General features: G+C 61.2%; 1 protein-coding gene across 6 annotated transcripts; it reads left to right on the plus strand.

The window, feature by feature from the left end:
* Nucleotides 1–1,635: 1,635 nt before the first annotated feature.
* Nucleotides 1,636–19,465, plus strand: DLG3 (discs large MAGUK scaffold protein 3). Of its 6 annotated transcripts, none has more exons than XM_026066149.1 (11): nucleotides 1,636–1,743; nucleotides 8,390–8,566; nucleotides 9,672–9,774; nucleotides 10,398–10,497; nucleotides 14,479–14,520; nucleotides 14,981–15,031; nucleotides 15,273–15,374; nucleotides 15,532–15,704; nucleotides 16,297–16,406; nucleotides 17,389–17,480; nucleotides 19,256–19,465. In XM_026066149.1, exons 1-11 carry the CDS (start codon nucleotides 1,673–1,675, stop codon nucleotides 19,360–19,362), a joined length of 1,128 nt encoding a protein of 375 aa, XP_025921934.1. In that variant the 5' UTR covers nucleotides 1,636–1,672; the 3' UTR covers nucleotides 19,363–19,465. The 6 variants fall into 6 exon arrangements, with proteins under 6 accessions (XP_025921934.1, XP_025921936.1, XP_025921937.1 ...); XM_026066151.1 differs by lacking the exon at nucleotides 10,398–10,497 and adding an exon at nucleotides 13,466–13,511 and having other exon boundaries at nucleotides 9,672–9,747; XM_026066152.1 differs by lacking the exon at nucleotides 10,398–10,497 and adding an exon at nucleotides 13,483–13,511 and having other exon boundaries at nucleotides 9,672–9,737; nucleotides 14,479–14,524; nucleotides 14,949–15,031.

Here is a 19,465-nt window from a genome sequence, read left to right on the forward strand (position 1 = left end):
TTTTTAGCAGTGGCGGGTGGCAAACGTGCGCACGGCTTTACAGGGCAATGCGTTTCCCYGAGCCGCGTTCGCCGGCCGGTGCTGGGGCTGCTGCCGTTTCGCTCCCTAGGGTGGCGGGCAGCCCTCGCCGTTCCCTCCTCTCTGCCCGTCCTCTCCGCCTCCGCGGCTCCCCTCCCGTCGGCCGGCCGCGGGATCCGCGCGCGTGCCGGCAGCTGAGGAGGCCGGAGGCAGCTCCTCGCTGGGGATCAGCCGGGGAGGGATTAGAGCCGGCGTCCCACCCCCGCGCGCGCGCCGCGCGCTCTGCCTGCCGCGTTCCCGGCCTCCAGGCGAACTGGCACCCGGCGGCGGCGGTTTTGCCAAGCCGGCGCTTCGCTGCTTGCCCTGGATCTGCTGCGGGAGGGAAACTGCACTTCTGCTCTGGCGGTAACGCGCCGCTTGCGCCGCCGCGGGAGCCGGCGGGGGCTTTCGTGACCGTCGGGAAAGGCAAAATATTCCTAAGCCCGGGAAGGCCTTGGCAGCTGGGATCACTGCCGCTCTGTCCTCCTGCCACACGGGAGCGAACCTTCCCCAGTCCGCTCTGGATAAGTGGGAGCGGTGCCTCCACCCTCTGCTTTCCGACCTTTACACCCAGCCGAAGGTCGGTCGCTGGCAGGGCCCGGGGCGGCGGGAGGAGCTGCGGGTGTTGGCAGCTGCCCTCGCAGCAGCCCCGCRGGCAGGTGCCGGGGCCGCCCGGAGGGTCTCACGGCTTCTCCGGCAGGTTTCCTGCCGCCAGCGAGCCGTGCGCTGCCTGCGTTGCCCGGGATGTAGGCGATGAAAGGTGAATTCCTCCTCTCCCCCTTCCTTTCTAAGGCTGAGAGCGATTCCCGCTGCCGGGATGCAGTTTGCATCCCTGCGAGCCGGGCTCAGGCTGAGGGACCGCAAGGTATGCGGAAGCAGGGGCGACTTTGGCTCCCGCGCTGAGGCCGTGCCGTGTGCGGGGCTCTTGCCTTGTCCCCGGCCCTGGTGGCTGAGTATCAGCGGTCCCTTCTCCTCCCCTGCACGCGCTCTGGATGCGGGTCTTCGCCGCTGGTGGAGAGCGGTGGGTCGGGACCCACAGCAAGGGGCTGTCGCCTCCCCCAGCGAGCTGCAGTCGTGCCCTGCCGCTTTGGCAAGCGGGTGACAGTCTCCTGAAAGGTCTTGCTCTTCTTCTCTGTGCCTTGCTCAGAGGCAGCGATTGCTGCCCTGGGACAGGAGCATGCAGGACGGGCGGCCCCAGCCCTGCCTGGCCCTTGTCCGGCAGAGCTGCAGCTCAGCATCGCTGGAGGTGTCAGCAGCCATCATCTGTGCTCCTTCCCTGGAGGAACAGGCCGGGCTGGTGTTCGCGGTGCGTTTGGCAGCACCTGGTGTCCTCCCTTCTCTGGATGCTCTGCCCCAGGTCGCGTAGGGCACTGCAGCTCCTTTGGTTGCAGCCTTGCTTGTCGTATGTGGAGGGGGACGGGGCCACGGGCGAGATTCCTCGTGGACAGGCTGTAGTTGCCTCCCTTGGTGCTTACTGGACCTAACGGCAGCTTGCTGGTTCAGCCCTGCTCGGGCCATGGTGGTGGCTTACGGGCAGCTCCTGCCTGGACTGACGTTGTGTCTCTCCACAGAGTACAGCCGCTTTGAGTCAAAGATCCACGACTTGAGAGAGCAGATGATGAACAGCAGCATGAGCTCCGGCTCTGGCTCGCTCCGGACAAGCGAGAAGAGATCCCTCTACGTCCGGTAAGGCTCACCTCCCGCGTCGCCGTTGCAGGAACTTGCTGCCTGTCTCCCCGCCGTCCTTGCTCTAGGCAGCCTGGGGTGGGCGGGTGGGACAGGGTATCGCCCCACAGCTTCCCGCGGGTGGAAAACGCAGGGTGGGACAGTTCTGTGCGTGAGATGGGTCTGCACGGCCTCGCTGCTGCAGCGGGGCTGCGTTGGTTTGCTCTGCCTGTAGCCTGGGATTGCGTACGTGGCGTGGGGAAGGGCCTTCCTTCTGCGTGCGTGAGAGGTAGAACAGCTCAACGCTAGCCCACACCTCCTGGCTCCGTGGCCACTTGGTGCCTCTGGTGATCTCATTCCCAGTTTTGCACTGAGGAGGAGGAGGAGGAGGAGGTGACCCTTCCTCCCAAGGGAGGAGTTCCTGGCTGCGTGTCTTGGTGTACCAACCTCGCAGTGTGGTTCAGCTCTGCGCAGGCGCTGGTGGGGAAGCCCGTCTCTGCACACGCAAGGGCCGCGTCGGCCTCGGCCGCGGCAGGCAGGTGCTGACGCCYGTGCGCTTCCCGGGAGACGTCCGTGGTTCCTGCGGGTCTGCCTGGCGGTGGGGATGAGGAAGGAGGATGCGTCAGGGCAGCCTTAGCGACAAGCAGCTCGTCCCTGGGTTCGGGCTCCCGCGCCAACCTTGGCTGCATCCTTGCACCCTCGCAGCATCGTTGCGGACGGGTGTCTTGCCCCTTTGGAGGGCAAGTTTCCCTGCCGCTGCGGGGCAAGAGAAGCACATGTTATGAGAAAGGCACAAGGCAAAAAGGGTGCTGGAGGGAACAGTGATTTTTTTTTTTGCGCCGCTGGCTCGTGGCTGAGTGCTTTGCATTTGAATGCCTTTTCTCAAAGCTGCTGCGCCTGGGAAAGCGCTGGTTCCTCCGCGCAGAACAGGGCCGCGCTGCAGCCGTGCGGCTGGTTCCCAGGGCGAACTATCGGCGATGGAGGAAACGAGGATCTGAGGGAAGATGCCAGGCACTGGCATGAGCGATTAGCTGAAGTCCTGATGCCAGCAGTGCCCGTCCCCGCTGGGCAGTGCCGTGCACCCGTACCRCAACCCGCAGGACAGGGCAGGCCAGTGGGTGGCTCTCCCTGAGCTGAGCTTGGTAGCAGTCCTAGCATCTCCCCTTGCAGTAGCCGCCCCGTGCGGTGCCGCTTCTGCCCTGTGCGTCCTGTTCTCCGGGGAGCGAGACCCCGGAGTGGGGCTGTGCAGGGGCTTCTTCCAGCTGCGGCTGCCGGCGGCTCGGGGCAGCGCACGGGGCCTCTCTGCTAACCGCTCTCCACTAACTGGCTTCTCTCCGTCTCCTCCCCTGCTGTTCCTGTGGCAGGATCTGGCTGGAGGGGAGATGAGCTCTTAGGAAGATTATTGCTTTGATCCCTAGCCGTGCTTTTGGCGCGGGGCCAGGCTCGGAGCAGGCGGGGGTTAAGCAGCAGCACAGCGCTAGCCCGGTAGCTGCTGCAGCTCGTGTGCCGTCGCAGCCCTGCGCCTCCGCTCGCTGCGCGGGATCCGGCATTCTGGCACTGCTCTCCTGGCTTGCCGCGGCACCTTCGCTCCAGATAAGAATCAGCGGAGCRATGGCTAGCAGCTAATTTTAACCTGTTAATTAAAATAATCCCGTAAATCCTCACACTGCGCAGCCTGCTGCGGGAGGGAGCAAGCAGCCTTGCTGCGGGGGGGGTTGGCAGGAGCACGGGACGCCGCGCGCCGAGGATGACGGGAGCTGAGGCTTCTTCAGCCTCAGCCTGCGTGGCCGGAGAAAGCGGGCTGCGGAGAGGGGCCTGGTGCCTGAGCCCACGTCTCCAGGACGGCTGTTGCCCAACACGAGGAAAGAGTTGCCGTAATGGGCTCCTCACGCATGGAGCGTGGTTTCGGCTGGGTCCGGGCTGAAGCGAGCCTGCAAGTCTCCCACCCCCTGCTTGGGGAGCTGCTGCGTGCAGCCGGGCACGCCTGCAAACCCGAGAGCCCCCCGCCGTCGGGCTGCCCCAGGGGGCTGCCTTTAGCGTCGTGCATCTTCCRAGAGCCGCCCGCCGCCCCCCGGGAGAAGGGGCCCCGAGCGCCGGCGGGCTGGAGCCCACCCGCATCCCGCCGAGCCGCTCGCGCGGCCGCTGCGGCGCTGGGACCCGCCGGCGGGAGCTAAGCCGCCTCTTAGCGAGCGGGTGAGTCCGGTGGGGGCTTCCCTCTCCCAGCCGGTGCGAGGCCGGCCCTTCCCACCCAGCCCTTCCCCAGCGGCTGGCTGCCGTGGCCGGGTCGGAAGCGGCGCTCGGCTCCACGAGCCTGCGTCTGGGCCGCCCCAGCCCTGCTGGGCGGGGTAGTTTCGAGCACGGTTTGCCTGAAACCGGCCGCGCCGCCGCGTTGCGGACACGGCAGCAATTACGGGAATCGCTCCCGAACTGCTTGAGTCAGCCCCGCGAGGCTCCCGCGGCCTGATGTCACCGGGGCCGCCGGCGGGCCGGCCGCATCCTCGCGCTGTGCCGTCCCGCTCCGGTTCCTCTGCGGCCAGCGGCTCCTCGCCCGCCGGGGTTTGTTTTTCACGGCATGGGCGGAGGAGAGCCGGGCTCGCCGGCCACCGCGTCCCTCCACTCCCGGCCATCCCACGGAGGCAAAGTCGGCCGGAGCAGACCACAGAGCGGCTCAGGGGCCATGCCCGGCTTGGCCGGGGGCAGGCTCACTTTGGGCCGGGGCCTCAGGAGCGAGGCCGTGGCGAGTCCCTGGCACGGCACTCTCCTGCCCTCCAGCCAAACCATCTGCTCCGATGTCTGTTCGCGCCAACGACCACGTGCCGCGAGCCAGTCCGGGGGCAGAGCGGAGCGCGGACGCGCTGCCGTCTGTCTCGTGCACCCCATGCCCGCAGCCGGGGCTCGGCGCAGCCGGGGGGGCGTCTCGGCTGCGCTCTTTCCCTGGGAGCGTTGGGGCTTGTCCGCCGGGAGCAGATACCGCCTTGAGGAAACAGTCGCTGGGCCCTTTGGAAGAGATGCCATGTGCCTCGGCACAAATCCCGCCGAGGCCGGGGCCGTGACTGTCGTCGGAACGTTTTGTGCCTTGATCCTGGAGCGTCACGCGGACAAAGCAAATTCAAGTTTAAGGATCCCTTTCCGGGCGTGCAGAGGAGCTGGCCGCGCTCCCGGCCATCAGCTCCGCTGCCCCGCGTCGCTCCGGCCACGTCCTTCCCCTGGCAGCACAGCAGTAACTCTGCTGCCAGCAACGCGTGAGTGACCCTTCAGACCTGCCCGGGGCTGCTCCCTGCTGTGCCTGGGCAGCGTTTGGCTCTGGGACCGAGCTGTGCTTGCCTGAGCTCTCCCCCTCTTCTCCCCCCGCAGGCCACGGCACGGCCACGGCGGTGCGGTGGTGCTAGGCACGAGCCGGACAGCCTCTGCCCGGGAGCCGGTGCGTGCCGCCGGCGCAGGTGCATGGGGCCCGATGACGGTGCGCAGCGAGGCGCGCTTGCTCGCTGGGGAAAGCCGCGCGCCCCGTGTTTATTTTGGCCTTGATTTTGGAACCTGCCCGACCAGTTCTGCGGGGCTCTCGCTCTTTCTTTGTCCCTAATCGCTCGCTCTCGCAGGGGTGTGCCAGCCGCGCAGCAGCAGCAGCCTTATCTTTTGGCAGGGAGCGGATGCCGCGAGGCTTTCTCGCCTCTAGCCCAAGGGCCCTGCAGTGTTCTGCAGTTGGCTCCGAGCGCCGCGTGTGGAGGAAGGGGGGTTGTGCCAGGTTTCTGTTCTCCAGAGGCTCCTGCAGGACCGATAATTGGTTCAGCAATAGCGGGTGAGCCATGGCCTTGAGCAGGCTGGAAATGGGAGATGGAGCTGGTGGCTGGATGAACCCGGAGGTGCAGGACTGCAGCAAGGCAGCGAGCGTTGGCTGCGTTGAGGTTGCTTCGCAAAGAGACCTCCCCTAGCCGGAGCTGAAGGGGTCTCCTGTTCTCCTCCTCCCTGTTCAAGCTGTTTTGACCAACCAACTTGCCCGATCCCAAGTGGCCTGGAAGGTTTTCTTGCCCTGTGCTCCCTTGGCAGTGTTGAAGAAAGGTGGCTGGAGATGGCTGCAAGTGTTGCTTCAGCTCGCTGCTGCTTTTCGGTGGTCTGCCTTGCGGTCTCTCTGCCGTCCCTGCCCTGGATGGAGCTGGCACGAGACTCTTGCTGGAGCTGGCTCCGGGGCCATTCTCTCCAAAGGCAGCTGTGTCTGTCTTCTCAGCATTGCAAACCAGATCTGGCATCTAGACTCACTGTCTCTTGTGCGGGTGGGTGCTATTGTCCCCTTGTGCCTTACGCTTGGGAAGCAGAAGGCACCTTATGGACACCGAGCTGAGGTACGCTCAGAAGGGATGGTTTCTTGTATAAGGTTTTTTTTCCGGCCTGGATGATTCCCAGCTCTTCCCAGCTTGCACATTGACACTCACCAAGCATAAGGACCTGCAGGTAGATCTTGGCTGCCTAGTCTAAGCCAAACCAACCTGTCGCTTTTCCACCAGGTACATATGATTTAGCCAGTCAGTGCAGTGGGCAGAAGCAGGGGCCTGGGGGCAAAGGCAGCTTTCCTGGCCCTGCAGGAATTGCTGTTTTCCTCTGGTCCCCCAGAGAAACGAGCCCTAGCTCGTTCAGAGCTGCATGACCCACCATGGGGCAACCTGCACTCTCTCCCCCCAAGCCACCTCTGTCAGCAGTGCAGGGCGAGGAGAGGTTTCTCGTTAAACGTAGCAGGGAAACGATTTTTGAGTCATCTAGGCGGCTAGCTCTGCTGGAGGCTGATGCACAGCATGCCTGTTGCTTTTACTATTTAAGGAGCCACAGTTAAAGGGACTGAGCTTAAACATCAGTGACACTTGTACTGTGTTGTCTCAGGCCCCCTGAGGGCTCCTTGTACTGGAAGGGGCTGATGAGTGGGGCAGGAGGTGTTGCTTGTTGTGTTTCCCCCCTTTCTTCAAAGGCAGCCCCCTATGTCTCATCCAGGTTATTCCTTCCTCTGCATGCTTGGTTCCTCCTGTTCTCCGTGGGCAGTCTCTCAGCAACACGGCAGAGAAGAAGGGGAATAAGACCGTAAATGTTCGACCCCTGGATGGACCTGAAACGCTGAGCTGAAGGTTGCTATTGTGCCTTGCAAAGGTCGTGCTGGAGGCTGGTCTCAGCCTGGCGCAGATGAGGAAGGCAAAGGAGAAGGGAGGATTTTGAAAAGTCTCCTGGTAACAAGTGAAGCAGCTTCCCACGGTGGCTGGAAGGTGCAGCCGGTGCTGCCGTGGGTTGCTTGCACGCAAACCAGCAGGCTCTGAGCCTGCTTCGAGGAAGCCTTGTCCGTGCTCGGGTCCGAGGAGAACGAGCGCGCTTGGTTTTGAGATCTGATGTTGCGAGAACTAGTTACGTGGGAAGCCACCGAGAGCAGCTCGTGGGTAAGGGCTGCAGTGCTGGGACGTGCTAAAGCTTTCGGTCACTTGTGCAGGAAGAATATTACTGTTCCCCTTCCTGAGTTAAAAAAAAACCAGCAGAAATTAATCTTTTCTCTAGCTGGATAGTTTAATATTGAAGATGAAGCTCTTGTGTTGTAAACTAAATAAACTGTTCTTAGGGGAAGTACTTAAAAGTCTGGAAAGGAACAGTTGAGGAAGGCAGATAAACATTCAGAGGGATTCATAACTCACAGTCTCTGGAATAAAATCCCCGCGTACGTAAATAAAAGCCAATTCTAAAAATGCCCTGCAGCCTATTTCTGTGTGGCTGCGCCCCAGCAGCAGGGCGAGGTGATATCCTCTCTCTCTCTTAAAAGCCCTCTTAGTCCCCGAGGCGGGACGGCAGGTCAGCCGGTCGCTCTGCGCCGTTCCTCTGCTGCCGGCTCCGCAGGCAGGGGTTCGTACCCCGCGCACGAGGGGGGAGCCTGCCCGCTCTGCGCCTTCGCCTCTCTAGGACCCGCTGTGCTGCACCCGGAAGGTGAGAGGCCCAGCTCATGTGCAGAGCAAGAAAAGACGGTTGTATTTTTGTCGTCCCGCTGGCCAGCGGGGAGGGAAACGCTTTTGCAGCACGCACCGAGACCAGGACACGGCTCGGCCCCTGCAGCCGTGGCCGGCAGGGCAGAAGGTGTTTGCGGGTGGAGCGAGCTGGTGGGCAGCACGCAGAGGAGACTGGGGCAGGGACTGCTCGTGCTGGACACGGTGGGAGCCCAGGAGGGGTCCTTGCTGGGCTCCTGCAGAGGGAAGGTGGGCAGACGAGGAGCTGGGGTGGCTTTTTGAAAGTGCCCCCTGGGATGTGCACGTGCTGGTGTATATTCGTGGGACTGTGGGAACTTTGAACGTTTGAGTGTCGACCTGCTTTCTAACCACAGCGTTTTTCCACATGCGTGTGGTTTGTGCATACCTTGCAGCTAAGGTCAAGAGCCAGTTTGTTGGTCCAGATCTGTTGTTTCTGTATCACACACTTTTGGGTTTGTATTGAGCACTTCAGCCTGTGCAAGAAAGGGTGTGCTATTAGCTATGCAGCACAGCTAACCATGGCAGGAGGGTTTCCAAAAGGATGATTTAAATCCTTGAAGATCCTAGGGTGGCAGTGCCCTAGGAGGTCTGCAGTGCTGGGGCTGGTGTGTTGCCCCCACCTGCCTTGCCCGCTGCTCAGCTCGGTCAGGGAAGGCTTCACTCCTCTCTCTGCTCTTTTGCAGAGCCCTGTTTGACTATGACAGGACCCGGGACAGTTGCTTGCCCAGCCAGGGGCTCAGCTTCTCCTACGGGGACATTCTCCATGTCATCAACGCCTCCGACGATGAGTGGTGGCAAGCCAGGCTTGTGACGCCCCATGGCGAGAGCGAGCAGATTGGGGTCATCCCCAGCAAGAAAAGGTGAGTGCCATCAGCAGGAGCCGTCACGCACGGTGCCTTGACCCTGCTCTCCGCAGGCCTGGCAGCCCTCGGGGTCCCGTGCCCGGAGCTGCTCGAGGCGGTGCCACATGGCAGGACTCTCCCTGCGGTCTCAGTGCTAGGAGCCCATCTGCCCCGCTGCGGCAGTGCAGCGTGAAGGGCGCCAGGGTTGCAAGCTGGGGCTGTAGGCAGGTCTCCTTGAGGAGGTGTTTTCCAGGTCAGGATGGGAGCCCTCAGCTGTGTAACATCCAGCACGTGGTGCCCGTGGGGATGGAGAACTGGCGTTAGCCAATTCTGGGCTCCGTGCAGGAGCAAAGTCACAGCAATATCACAAGTACAAGGCTGTTCTTTGCAGCCACTAACAGTCTGTCCAGCTCTGTGAGCCAAGTCTCATTAAATGAGCCGTCGTAGAGCCCAGAGAGCAGAGGAGCTGGCTAACCACCACCTGCAGGTCTTCAGCCTCTSTGGGCCCCAGGTTCAGACTGATCCTGGGGGGTGAGACGGGCATTGTCACTCGGAGGTGTTTGTCCCCTGCTGCTGCCTGCAGCTTGCTGGCTGTTTGCACAGCTTCTGTGAGCACAGCAGTCATCTCCTGCTGTAGAAGTCGGTGCTAACACGTCCTGTGGCAGAGCCAAGCTGAGTGACATGGGAGCAGGGTTTGAGCAGAGCCCTGCTCCCTCCACACTGCTTCTCCAAAGTATACGCTCATCCTTGCTGTCCAGAAGGTGAGCTGGCCTTCATCCCCTCTGGGACTCCTCCCAGAGCTGAGAAGTTCCTCACACGCATGTGTGCCCCATCTTCATTCATCCTCCATCCCTCCCCCTCCCAGGAAGGCTGGTTTGTTCCCTCTCCTACTCCTGCAGACTTTGAGTGTGGTTTTCAGTCTCCCGGGGTCCTGGTCTTGGTCAGACCCAGGACAGGCTGCCACCTCAGTCCATCCCAGGAAAGGAGCCCTCCTTCACGGAGGGGACCACCACCCAAGGATGCTCTGAACTGCCTGGGCAGCTGAGCACCACATCGGGCCTGGCAGGGGGAGGATCACGTACGCAGGACTAGCAGATCTTTCTCCCTTTTAACTTCCAATCAGGGTGGAAAAGAAGGAGAGAGCGCGGTTGAAAACAGTGAAGTTCCACGCCAGGACTGGCATGATAGAGTCCAACAGGGTAAGTGCTGGAGGTGGGACGCAGCAGGTCGTCCTGAGCCTGTAGTTAGCGGGGGCAGGATGAATCCGAGCGGACAGTGCAGCGTTCCCCGCTCAGGTGGCAGCTGGAGTGTTACCAAAACAGAGCAAAGAGCAGAGCAACTGGACTTTTCAGGCATCCACCTGCCTGGCCTGGCCCAGCACGAATCTGCCTTGACTGTGCAGGGGTTTGAGCAGGAGAAGMTGTGAAAGCGCTGGTGAAGGACACCCAGGTCTGTAGCAGAATGTCCTTGCAGCGGTGCAGGGAGCAGAGCACGTGCCACCGCGGCCCGTGCACAACACCGGTGGCTTGGAGCTGACTGCAGGCAACTCATGCAGATGAGTGTAACCTCCCACGTACAAGTGCTTGAGCAAAGAGATGAGGAAGGGAGAATGGCCTTGCTCCTGCAAAACTGCTGATTGGCTAGTCAGCTTCCCAACATCCCTAAAAACGCATTTTTCTCTACACTTAATTTTTCTCCTGCATTATAGTTTTCATGTAATCTTCATGATTTCATTTAAGGGTAACCGCCCTGGCACAGCTCCTCATTGTCTCTTCATTTTAATTTTTCTTGCATGCGTTAAACGCCATTGTTTTTTCTGTCCTCCCTTCCATCTCCATGTTCTTCACAGTCGATCAAAACGAAACGTAAAAAGAGTTTCCGCCTCTCCCGAAAGTTTCCATTTTACAAGAGCAAAGAGAACCTGGCCCAGGAGAGCAGCGGACAGGAACGTAAGTAGCAGCTGGCCAGAGAGGACAAGCGTGCAATCCCCACCCAGTCCCCCACCTCCCGCCTCGGGGCAGGAGAGGCTCAACCCATTTTTGTTGCCAGTGAGCCTGGCACCTGCCTGCATCGGGCCAAATTGCACCACTTCTGCAAGGCTTTACCCCAGCAGGCAGAGGCCAGGTATGCGTTGTGCAGTACCAACAGGCTCCTCGGAGCCCGTTCCCCAGGCTTTACTCCCAGCCAGTGGTTTCCTAGGCATAATCAGGCACAGATTTGACACTAGGAGCAGGTCCCTCCTTCGGGAGAACTGGGGAGAAGGCATCTTCCCTCCCTTGCTGAATGCTGGTGGGAGAAGTATCAGCAACCTGCCTTGCTTTCCCCTCAGCGGCTGCGCAGTGCTTGGATCAGGTTCTGTGCTCTTCAGTCACGGCTTCAGCTAGGGAGAAAATGGAGCTAGAAATAAAAGCGGCGGCTCCTGTAGTGCTTGGGGCTGATGCCGCCAAGACGAGAGGGACCTCATCACTTGTTCTCGTCCCTTTGCACCCGCCGAACTCCCAGCCGAGAGGCCTGACGGCAGGCAGGCTCTCCCAGCTGCCGCACGTCCAGCTGCCTCTGGCCAGATCTTTGTCCAGCCTCTGGCGTGTTCACAGGTTCTCCCTCTCTTCCTGTCTCTCATGTTCGATGTCTTCATCCTTTCACAAGTTTACACTTGCCTAAACCTCTGCTCTGCCTCCTCCTGCTCTCTCCCATGCGCTGTGGGCTCTGCTCCCTCCGTTGCCCCTATGCCTGCCAAGAGCTGCTCCCCTCCCAGAGCAAGGGGCAGGCTGAGCTGCTCGAAGGTTGTCTCCTGTATTGGGAAGGGCTGAGGGGCTGGGGATGTCCTGGCTGTGCCTGCTACCTCCCATGGAAGTAAGAGACTCCGAGCTACATCTTCCTGACCGGCTCAGCCCTTCCCGTGGGTGAAACGCTGTGGGCATGAGGGAGCCAGGCCCTGCCGTGCAGGSGAGCTGCCGACGTGCAGTGACGGAGACGTGGCTTCGGTAGTTGGCTCCAGACTCTGGGGAATACCCAGCTCTCATCTGGCAGCTCCCTCACTGTCTGCAGATTCACCGCGGCTCCCCGGTGTCTGCTCAGGAAGCTGCCTTCTCCCTCCCCTCCTGCCAGCAAGCTGGCCGGGGGCGGCACAGGCACATCTTGGGTGTTAAATGAGGACAGGAGAAAGGGAGGGCGGGCAGAGTCCTGGGCACAGCTCTAGGCTTGAGAATTGCCCTTTCATTCTCTGGGACATGCAGCTTGTCACCCCAAATCCTTACATCAGCTGGAACCTGGAGCAGGCGCGTTACCTTGGGGAAAGCCAGGAGATAGAAATTGGTTGAGAAGGAGCTGCGTCAGGCTCTGCAGAGCAGAGAGGTCATCATGGAGATGGGGGCTAGTTCCCCGCAGTATCCGCTGCAGGAGAGCGCAGCCTGCCCTTGCCAGGCATGGCTGCTCGCCTCACCCAGCCCTCCTTTTTCCAGATGCTCAGCTGCATCCGCTCCTTCAGCAAGTGTCCACGGGCAGAGCCATGGTCCTTGCAGTAACGCAAAGAGGAGGTGGGCAAGGAGAGCGGTCTCCCTCCCCCGGTGCCAGGGCGATGGACGCATCGCCGCTGCCGGCTCTCCTGGGCTTGGCGCAGGGGCGTTGCATGGTGGCTGGAGCTGCCCAGATCCCTCGCCCGGGGGCATGAGACGCTCGCAGCCAGATTTCAGCGAGCTTAGCAGCCGCTGCGAGCCTCCCGCCTGCAGCGATGGCCAAACTGCGCCTGTCCAGGTAGCTGTCGTAACGCCTGCAGAGCCCGTGGCTGGGCTCGCGGCAGCCCCCTCTGCCTGTAGCGTGCTGAGAAGTCTCAACATGGTAGAACAGGCCCCGTCTGCAACGGCCAGGCTCTTCTCTCCCGGCTCCCCGTGCGTTGCCAGCGGGGTGCAGCGCAGAGCTCCGGTGCGCCTGCAGCTGGTGGCTGACACCGGTCCCCACTCTTGCTCCCCGGGTTGTGGGAAAGGCTGAGGATGTGGCCTGTGCTGCTGCCGTGCTCTGGAGGAGGAGGTGGTTTGGAAGCAGGGAGTAGAAAAGCCTAGGATGGAAAGGGTGTGGGGTGGGAGGAGGGCGGCAGGGTGCAGGGACAGGTAGGGGCTTTCACCTAACGGCCTTCACGGCTCCGGTCAGCTCCGTGCCCAGAACCGAGGGCTTGTCGAGGCACTTTCTTGGCCAGCCCTGCGGTGCGCTGACATATGGTAGGGGGGGACAGGGCAGGCTAGGTCCAGCTTTGCCAGTCCACGTCGGAGGAGCCTGCAGCCAGCTCCCTTACCGTGCTCTGCTGCGCTGTCTCTGTTCCTGGTGTGCTGCTGGCGGTGGGTGCTCCTTCCTCCGTGTTTTCACGGCCCGTGCCAGCGCTGGGCATGGGCAGCTAAAGCGCATAGCTGGGGAAAAATGCCTTTAGAGGAATAGCAGCGCTCTTCTCCCCTCCAGCGGGGCAGGGATAACCTAGGGGAGCCCAGAGCTGCTGCGGCCCGCGAAAAAGCCAAGTGAGGCGTCGTGGAGCAAAGCCTCGGCCCTGCTTGCCGGCGGCTCCGGGCTTGGAAGTGCTCGCTTAGCGGACGCGGCAGCATTTCCCAGGCTGCGCTTCCCTCCGGAGTATTTGGCGGAGCGGATCGCCTGCCGGCCCTCGGTGGCCTCGCAGGGCTGCCAGGCCGGGCACGAGAGGGTGCTCGGCTGGGGTTGCTCCGGCAGCGCACAGCGAGAYGTGGCAGTCAACGGGCTGCGTCGCCGCTGAAAAAAAATCTCTTAACCTCACTTGCAGTTGCAGCTCTGGGCCGTTGCRCACTCTCGTCACTAATGCTCACCTGGCTCTGTCTTCTTCCTCCCCTCTCTCTGACTCCCCCTCTCCTGCGCTCTCTTTTCTCCCCCTCTCCTACTTCTCGCTGTCTGTGAAATCAGGACTTCCCTGGGTTAAGTGACGATTATTATGGAGCAAAGAACCTGAGTAAGTCGAATCTGAACGCGCACCGCTCCCTTTCCATTGCTGGCATGTCTGCCGGTGCCGGGGGGAGGCCGCCRCCGCCGCCGCCGTTGGGTGCCCCCCGGCTGGGTGCTGGGGACGAGGCGCCCCGGGGCTTTCGGGAGGGCACACGGCGGATTTCTGCCGTGCCCCGAGCGCGCCCGCGCTGGCGACCGCTTGCGGCCCCCGGAGCGAGCCGTGCCTTCTCTCGCTCGGAGCTGGGCCGCGTTTTGAGCCGGCTGCCCTGTTTTTGGCAAGTCGGAGCCGCTGCCGGCGCGGGCAGGAGGCGGCGATGGCCGAGAGCCGGGTTCCCGGCGGCCTCCTTCCTCGGGGGCAGGTGGAAGCACTTCGAAGCGCTTCCAGCTTCCTCGGAGGCGGCCAGGCTGCCCGCAGCCAAACCCAGAGCTGCAAAGCGCCCGCCGGGAGCCCTCGGCTCTGCCGCCCGGGAGGCCCCAGCGCTGGCGTCAGCCTGAGCGAGCAGAGCCCCGAACTCTGTCCCATCCTGTCACTGCCTGGGCTCTGGGAGTCCCAGCGCCGTCCCCGGAGGTAGGCTCACCCCGTCCCGCCGTGGCGGTGGGCCGTCCCCTCGCTCCGCGTGCATGCTACGCCGGCTCCCTCTCCTCTCCAGCRCCCTTCCCGCCGCGCAGCACCTGGCCTCGTCCGCTTTGGGGACCCAAAGACCCCGGGCCAGGGCTGCCGCGCGGCCGCCGGCCCTAAGGGACATCCCTCTCCTGGCACGCGCGGCGTCTCCCCTCGCCGCAGGATAGCAAAGCGTGAGGCTCCCGGTGCCGATCCCCGGATCTCCCCGGGACAGCGGCGAAGGGCCGGAGGCGTTTCTCGCAGGGCTGGTGCTGTAGCGCCCAGCTCGCCCCTGCCCCGCCGTCCCCCCCGGGCCCTCGGCGAGCGCCGGCRGCGCCGGCTCTGAACGGCTCCCTCTCTCGTTGCCTTGCAGAGGGCGTCACGTCCAACACCAGCGACAGCGAGAGCAGTTCCAGTAAGTGCGCGCCCGTCCCGCGCCCATGCCTCCGCGTGTCCGTGTGCGCATCGCGGCGCTGCCGTCTCCGTGGCGTCCTGGCAGCATCCGGGTTCGGAGGCTGGCGCTTCCTTCAGCGGCTTGCGTCGGCAAGGCATCTCCAGTGCCGCTTCGGTCTGGACCTGTGCACGGGGGGTGGAGAAGGGGGGAGCATGGGCAAGAGCTGCGGGTCAAACCCCCAAAGAGCCTCGGCTCTGGAGCACAGCAGGCAGGCGGCGGGTGTCACCGTCCCCTGTAACTGCGGCTGAGGCTGGCAGCTGCATGCCGGGGGCTGCATCGGGGTGAGGACAGCCCGGCTCACGGCGTGGGGCGGCGGGAAGACCGGCCGGGACCCGAGCAGGCTCTTTGCAAGCACAAAGCCCACCTCGGGCTGTCAGGACCGGTGCGAGCGCTCACCTGCCTCTCCCTGGCTCTGTTTCAGAAGGACAAGAGGACGCTATTCTGTCATACGAACCGGTGACGCGGCAAGAAAGTAAGTGTGGGCGCCGAGCCGCCCTGCCTCCKCTCTGGCGTGCCGTGGGCGTTGCATCCGACGTCCCCGGTCGCAGCCTGCAGCCGCCGAGCAGGGCAGCTCCTCGCGCCCCCGGGGACGTTGCGCCCCTGGGTGCTCCAGCAGGAGCTACGGGACCGGGGACGGCTTGCGGCCAGAAGCGACGGCAGCGTCAGCTTCCCCCAGCGCAAATTTGGTCGCAGCTTGCGGCTTCCGTTCGCAGTTCACTACGCGAGACCGGTGATCATCCTGGGGCCGACGAAGGACCGGGTTAACGACGACCTCATCTCCGAGTTCCCGCACAAGTTCGGTTCCTGCGTGCCGCGTAAGTCCCGCAGCGAGCTCCGCAGGGGGACGCGAGGGCGGTTGGCCCCGCCGCGGGGTTCGAGCCTGGCGGCCGGCGGCGCGGGGAGGGAGGGCACCCGGGCCGCCGGCCTTGCGCGTGAAACCGCGGTTGGCTCACAAAACCTGCTCTCCTTCAGACACCACCAGGCCTCGGCGCGAGAACGAGGTGGATGGGCAAGACTACCACTTCGTCGTATCCCGGGAGCAGATGGAGAAGGATATTCAGGACAATAAGTTCATAGAGGCTGGGCAGTTCAAYGACAACCTCTACGGGACCAGCATTCAGTCCGTGCGGGCGGTCGCAGAGAGGGTGAGTGTCAAGCGGCACGGCTGCGTGCCGGGATGTTCGCTGTGCCAGGCAGCTGCTGGCCCGACCCTGGCCACGCTCGCGCTGCTCTTCCTCTCCCCTTGCTGTTAGTGAAGGGCTGTAACCACGCTGAGCAAGGCAGGAACGAGTCCTGCCTCCCCGCAGAGTCCTGCCAAGCCACGTGGCTGCTGTTCTTGATCGTGTTACTCCACCGCGGTGTCTTGCCGCCTTTACCCAAACGCCACCCAAAAGCCTGGCACTGGCAGCACCAGCCTCGTGCTCAGGAGTTCATGGGACAAAGGTGCCCGGTGGTGGTTGGAGGAGCAGAAATACCATCTGTGCAGGTGTATTGGAGCGTACCGACGGCTTGCAAATAATGCTTCAAATGTTCAGCGAAAGAGTCAGTCCCTTGGTGCTGCTGCTGCCCTGCCCTAAGCAGCCAGGGATGTAAGGCCACGGGGAGTTGGCCCGTGTCTCAGGATCGGTGTTTCGTCYCCCGTCTCCTGTCTTTTGCAAGCATGTCTGTAGGAGGAAGCTGCTTTCTGCACAGGGCAGGCTGTGTGGGTAGGTCTGATCCTGATCGTCTCCTTTCCAGGGGAAGCACTGCATCCTGGATGTATCTGGCAATGCTATCAAGAGGTTGCAACAAGCACAACTTTATCCCATTGCCATTTTCATCAAACCAAAATCCATTGAAGCTCTCATGTAAGTGCAACGTGGGTTCTCCGCCTCTCTGGGGCAATTAGCCCTGGACAGGTGGGGGTTCATATTTCTGCTGCTTAGGAAGCAGCAGAGGCTGCTGCACGTGTCCCTTTTAAGAGCAGCTGGGCCTGTTACTGTCCCTGTGGTGACCCTCCAWGTCCCACAGCAGCTCTAGTGCCCTGGTGCATCCCGTCTCCGTGCCCTGCTCTGGCCTAAAGCCCTTCATTTGCACCAGAGAGGATAGATGTAAAAATGCTCACAAATGCAGCCGATGTAACCAGCTCACCTGGGCCCTGAGTGCAGCCAGGAGAGCTGCCGATAGTCCGTAGTGCTGGGTCACGGCTGGGTAGTGGCAGGGCCAGGGACAGCCCCAGGGGACTGCAGAGGAGGGACATCTCCTGGGTGCCCGAGGGAGACCTTCTGCTTGTCTGCTGCTCGCAGCCCCAGGAAGCACAAGGCAGAGAGGACGTGCGATCTGAGCTTGCAGCTCTCTGGAGCAGCAACAGAGAATATTATCTATGGGGAAATTTTGTGGCTAGAGGGGGACTCTGAAGATCAGAACAGCTTCTGCTGGCACCAAAGGGACTCGGAAAGCCCCTTCTCAAGCCAGAAGCTACCACCCCGCAGAACTGCTTATTTTTGGTATTGTAAAAACCTGAGGGAACCTAGGCAAGGAGGGTGGCGACACACTCTGGAAAAGCAGAGAGATTTCTGCAGTGGCCCTGCAAATTCGGAGGACTGTCTGGATTTCAGTCCATGTCTGTGTTACAGTGAAATGAAAGGATGGTGGCAATAGAAGGAACTTTAGATGAACTGCCAGGGCAGCAAAAGAGCATGTGGGGATGGGTCGTGCCTTTCTGAGCTAGGTCTTGCACTGCCGCCACTGCGCAGAGGGTTCCCTGGCACCCGGGGTCTGTGAGGGCTATTTTTGCTTTTGTTCATGGCTAAGAAAAAGAGCTAAACTTCCACTTTTTGTGCACGGCAGGGAGATGAACCGGAGGCAGACATACGAACAGGCCAACAAGGTCTTCGACAAAGCCATGAAACTCGAGCAAGAGTTCGGAGAGTATTTTACAGGTGAGTGTCCCGAGCAGGCTCGTGCCTGTTTGCTCTTGTTTTTTAAGCCGGCAGCTGTGACCTCTTTACCAGCGCTGTCGTACTGCTGGGTCATGGGAAAATGTCCAGCTTCACCAAAGCGAAAAGAAATGGCGCTCTGCCAACGTGGCTCTGCAAAGGGACTGTTCAGAGATCAGTGGATAAGAGTAAACCTGCTCTAGAGAAGGAGACAAGTTGTCAGGCAGGATTTTTCTGAGTTGGTGAAAGCCTATCACCAACTTTAATTAAAAAAGGAAAAAAAAAGCCAGGGGAAGCGCAGCATATATTCATGGTGCTACACGGCTACAGGAAATAAGACCCCTTGCACTGGGGAAAAGGAGCATATTCAAAAAAAAGAGTCATTTTAAAGAAGCAAGATAAGAAGTGACCTAAATGATGAAGACTGTCCTGGGTTATTATAAAGCATCTCCCAAAAAAGACTGGAAATTTGGCTGACTTCCTAAGCAGTCTTTGCTGAAGAGTCAGTCTGGGGCTGCCTGCAGTTTGTGCCTGCACAAATGAGCAGCTCATGACACAGGCATCCTTGTGTACTAAGGAATTAATGTTTGTAACGATTCATTCTGGAAAATCATGAGCAAGCAAAGGGGCAGAGAAGCTGGTCTTCAATCCACTATGTGATAACCGTTTCCTCTAAAGTGAGGAGCAATTATCCTGCCAAAAACTGTATTACCCACCTAACAGCTACCGTGAAAAATTCCAGGCAAAACATTTACCAAAGATGGATCTCAGCTGAGAAAAGGTATCTGTGCAAACAGGGTAAAAGCTTTGCCCAGAACTTCTGTCAGGGAGCAGTTCCCAGAGCGGTAGGGTGCTTTTTCAAGAAGAACCGCAAAGGAAATGCACGTTGTGGGTTTGCCGAAGCCATGGCATACGATCAGGCAGTCTCACCTGGAGAGTAAAAGTTTGGAGTTGACCTGGGAAGGGAACGCTCTTAGGTAAAAGGCACTGTTGGAAGTAGTCAGTGATGTGCAGAGATGGATGTTGTAGGGAATGCTGTGCCAGGACCTTATAATTAGGGAACGGAGATACTGAGGACAGTCCTGGCTTGGCTGCAGAGACAGGCTGAATTACCAAAAAGCCCCGTGTGTGTCGTCCTCTGCTGACGCGGGAGCCACGGCGAAGTTCTTAGTGTTGCATCCCCAATAAGCAGTGAGGTTGTTGCTGGTCTTTGGGAAAGCATTAATCCTGGGAGTGATGGCAGGGAGCTGGCCTGTCCCAATGTGTGTGACAGCACTGCCATTCCCACCCCGCGGTGGATGAAGTAGCAAATGCGAGGAGCCCTCAGCAGCGGGCTGGACCAGATGGACGAATGCAGCACCTCCGGGTACGCGTCCGGCGCGCGTGCGGAGGAAGGCCCTGCCCTTGGTCGCAGCGGCGTGGCGGGGAGGGCGAGCGCGCAGAGGCACTCRCCAGGCCTAGCCGAYGCGTCCCGTGCCGCGGCACCGYGCCGTGTCCAGCTGCCCGCAGCCTCGGCACGCGGTGGTGTGACACGGCTTGTAAGGCTGATTAGCAGCCCGGCTGGCACCTCGTACCCGCAAGTAGCTCTGCCAGCGTGGGATCAGCGTGAGCTCTCGCTAATCCTCTTGGACACGCTGGTTGAACCCTCTGCGTCACCGCGTGCCTGCTATAGCTCCTTTGACRCAGCTTGTTTCATACTCTACTAACCAGCCGTGCTATCCCGGCCCCTTTGCTGCAGACGGGAGGCTCAGGGTGTTGCTTCTTCTCTCCTCTTTCAGCCATCGTACAAGGAGACTCTCTCGAAGAGATCTACAGCAAAATCAAACAGATCATTGAGGACCAGTCCGGGCACTACATCTGGGTCCCGTCCCCCGAGAAACTCTGAAGATGTCCCCCGTCTGCTTCCCTATGAGCAGAAGATCTCTGAAGTCCCACCCCACCCGAGCCCTCTGCCCCAAGGGGGGGGATGTGAAAACTATTCCTGCCCC

This window comes from Apteryx rowi, unplaced genomic scaffold, assembly GCF_003343035.1.
Source record: "Apteryx rowi isolate R43461 unplaced genomic scaffold, aptRow1 scaffold_24, whole genome shotgun sequence".
Classification (NCBI taxonomy): Eukaryota; Metazoa; Chordata; class Aves; order Apterygiformes; family Apterygidae; genus Apteryx; species Apteryx rowi.